Source organism: Telopea speciosissima, chromosome 5 (genome assembly GCF_018873765.1).
Source record: "Telopea speciosissima isolate NSW1024214 ecotype Mountain lineage chromosome 5, Tspe_v1, whole genome shotgun sequence".
Classification (NCBI taxonomy): Eukaryota; Viridiplantae; Streptophyta; class Magnoliopsida; order Proteales; family Proteaceae; genus Telopea; species Telopea speciosissima.
The window spans coordinates 62,935,610-62,939,404 of record NC_057920.1 but is presented as its reverse complement, the minus strand read 5'-3'; the positions used below and the strand labels follow the sequence as shown (position 1 = coordinate 62,939,404).

General features: G+C 40.5%; 1 protein-coding gene across 1 annotated transcript; it reads right to left on the bottom strand.

The window, feature by feature from the left end:
• Positions 1-954: 954 nt before the first annotated feature.
• Positions 955-3,206, bottom strand: LOC122663237 (L-type lectin-domain containing receptor kinase IX.1-like). The gene has a single exon (XM_043858928.1). It carries the CDS (start codon positions 3,187-3,189, stop codon positions 955-957), a length of 2,235 nt encoding a protein of 744 aa, XP_043714863.1. The 5' UTR covers positions 3,190-3,206.
• Positions 3,207-3,795: the final 589 nt, after the last annotated feature.

Below are 3,795 nucleotides of genomic sequence, written 5' to 3'. Positions count from 1 at the left end.
TTGGTAACTCCAGACAAGCTTATGTTATAGAAATGGTTATTGAAAAACGATGTAAAAAATAAAAAAGGTGATAATGGATCAATCGTGTGGTAGAAGACGGAAGTAAGGAACTATAACAAAAGGGGATTATTCTGCCTCTGCACTGTTGGCCAATACAGCCAATGATGTGTTCTGTTCACTTTTAGTTTGTAAGAGGGAGAAGAGAGACCTAGCTAGCTCGGCCTGTTTAATTAGGGGATTTGAGAGAGAGTGGATAAATTTTGATTAATTAGAAGCTCATACATCTTTATTAATGTGAATCTCATCTTCTATCCTACCTTCTTCAACTGTATGCATATATAGAGATATAGAGTTAATTAGAAAAATTCTATTTCTTTTCTTATTTACCTAATTAATGTAAGGTTGTGTTTGATATACATTCTTGGAATGCATTCTAGGTTGAATTCGCATTCTTGAGCGATAAAAAGACATGTGATAGCTCGCAATAGAGAGATATCTAGTTTAGCATATCATCATCATCTTCTCAGTCTGTTTAGTTTTCCCATGTAGAGACACAACTTCAAAAGTTGATTGAAACTTAAAAACATAGGACTAATTCAAGGGTAGGGCTTCCCACCAAAGAGTCATTTTGATTAGAAGATTCACAGAAAAGGCAAAATATCAAGGAAGTATCACAACGGATCTTTATCCCCTCCAGGTCCCTTCTTGGCCCAGTTCCCCAGTGCCTCTAATTAGGAGGGCATAATGACCACCCTACCCCTGCCCGAACACTTTGCCTGGGTGGGATCCACCCGTCCCCCTTATTAGAGGCACTAGGGAACTGGAGGAGATAATTTTTTGTATCACACCTCAATTACACAAGGAGTGAATGTCTTATTGATAATACAATGACATGTGGGAATAAAACTGCAATCTTGAGCTTAATATATTACATTTCTGCTTACCATGAATCATTCAAGAGGGAAGACTAGGCAGATGAAGCTGAAGAAGATGGCATGTTTCACTTGGCGGATTCAGTGGTGCCAGCTGCTTTTGGACGTACATTGGGTATGAATTGTTGTCACATTCTGTAGAGGGGGAAGGTGGGAGATGAGTTGGGGCAGTCACCATGTAGGGACGTGATCCGGACTCTTCTGTAGAACCCTGGAAAGGTGTAATCGAGAATGTACTCCTCCAATTGAATGGAGAAGAAACAGGCTCCTTACAATATGGTAGAATGGGCATTGGAGCATCAAATTTGAGAACATTAATAGCTTGCCCTATAGAAGGTCGAAGATTGAAGTGTGATTGAGAACACCATAGCCCAACCACAATCAGGCACTCTAATTGCTGCTTATCAGCAGCATCCATACATTGACTTGGGTCAGCCGCTTCGAGATGCTTTCGACTTCCATACAGATCCCAAACCCATTCTACCAAACAAACTTCACTTGGGTCAGCCGTCTTCTCAATGGCCTTTCTACCACAAGCAATTTCTAATAGAACGATACCAAAGCTAAAGACATCAGATTCTTTGCTAGCCTTCCCAGTAAAAACATATTCAGGTGCCATGTATCCCATGGTACCAGCTACATTGGTTGTCTGTGTCCCTTTCCCATGTTCCACAAGCCATCCTCCCATGGGACTGGTTACATTATTTGTTTGTGACTCTGTCACATTTTCAACAACCCTAGCCAGACCGAAATCACCTAGTTTAGCATTGAAGTTGGAATCAAGAATTACGTTGCTCGATTTAATATCCCTGTGGACGACGCATTGATCCCACCCTTCGTGCAAATACTGTAATGCAGAGGCTAAGTCAAGAGCTATCTTGTACCTCAATTCCCATGCCAAGGATCCCCTATTTTGAAATAGATGGGAATCAAGGCTTCCATTGGGCATGAACTCATACACAAGAAGTAGCTCTTTACGTTGGTGGCACCAACCAATAAGGTGCACAAGGGTCCTATGCCGCAATCGACTAATGATCTTCACCTCCGATGCATATTCCTTTTCCCCTTGTCTAGATCCTTTAGAAATCCTCTTCACAGCTACATCCATGTTGAGATCACTCAAGAAGCCTCTATAAACACCTCCAAATCCTCCTTCTCCGAGCTTTTGTGTCTCATGGAAATAACTAGTTGCTCCAGCCAATTCAGCATACGAGAACTCCCTAGGCCCCGTCGGCACATCTAAAACCACTACATCTGCTGCTGCTTTCTTTTTTCGATAATTTCTCCACCTGTAAATACCATACAAAACCGAGAGAGTAGCTATGGCAAATTCGACCGCAGCCAGTGCGATAAAATCTTTCAAAGAACTAACTTCCAGTTCCAAAGTCGAATCGAAAACCCAGGAGTTAAGCTGATGTAATTCGTAGGCCTTTCCATTGGTTGAAGAAAACCCAATAGTCACTTGTTTTGGAAGATAATCACTTAGCTTAACATTATAGTTAAGGCTACAGATCTCACAAGGAATGGTTTTATCAGAACAAGTCAATACAACACTCAAGTTTAGGGAACTTGAATCATAACTAACCGAAGCCTCCCAAGGGATAGCATTATTTCTCATCCAACTCCAAAATCTACTATTACATGAACTAGTTTTAATAGATAAGAAGGAAGATATGTCGATACCTATGTGACTGTTATCTGGGTCCCATCTATTCTGAAAAGTATCAAACTCCACTGCAACGATCTTCTGAGTTGCTGAGTTGTTGAACAGACCCAGACCACCACTTCCCAGGCTTACATCTTCGACTGTGGAATCATCGGAAGCAATGAAGTAACCAAAGGGAGCAAGGAAGAAAGAAAGCCCATCTCCAATGCAGAGAGTCTTGTTAGGGGAGGCGCAGTTGTGGTAGTCTAAGGGATTTCTGAGAGTGAAGGAGAAATTGGTGGTGAAATCCGTTAGGGTCTTCGAATTCCAGAGCTGAACGGGAGCATTATACAACATTCTACCCGTACTATTTGTACTATTTTGATCCTGTCGATTTTTTGTGAGGCTGATGATTGGCTCATAGAGTTGTGCATCTAATTGGAGTATGATGCTTCCATTATACACTACTGATTTAGTGAAATTGGAAAAATTGAAGCTTAATGATGTTGCAGGAGATACTAAAAGCAAGAAATACAATGAGACCTGAAAGAGAATGAAATTAAACTTTGAAGATCGGAGATGAGAATTCCTTGATGATGAGGTATGAGCCATGATTTTGGTTAAAGGCTTAAAGCTGAAGTTTGAATGGGCCAGTGCCATCGGAATTGAAGATCTAATACCTGTCAGTGGTTATAAACATGCCATGTTGGATTTATTTATTTATTTATCCCTTGAATTTTTTTTAAATTTCTGTAGAATTGTGATCCAATCAAGTCCATATACACCTTATCTTCAGCATTGCAGAGTACGTGGTTATAAAAACTAGTTAGACTGACGTTGAAAATTTTTAGGCCCAAAGGGATCGAGGTTTGACAACAACCAATTCCAGAGCAAGAATCGTTTCACACTATTCACGCTACTGCATAGAGACACACACCCACTCGAAAACTTTCTCCTTTTTTTTTTTTATGAAAACACTCGTAAAGTTTTTGTCACCCACTTTAATGTAAGAAACGGTGTCGCATCCAATGGCTATGAACTTGTTGCGGCTTGATGAGAACATGAATGGCCCCGATTCGTTCAGTGTATACAAGTAGACTCGCTTGTCTGTTGTCTCTCCCAAAGAATTGAAGCATTGATAAGCATAATTTTTACCCCTTTTCTATTCAATAATTCATGGAAGAATGTCTTTTTCCCCCTTTCTCCCCCTTTCTCTAT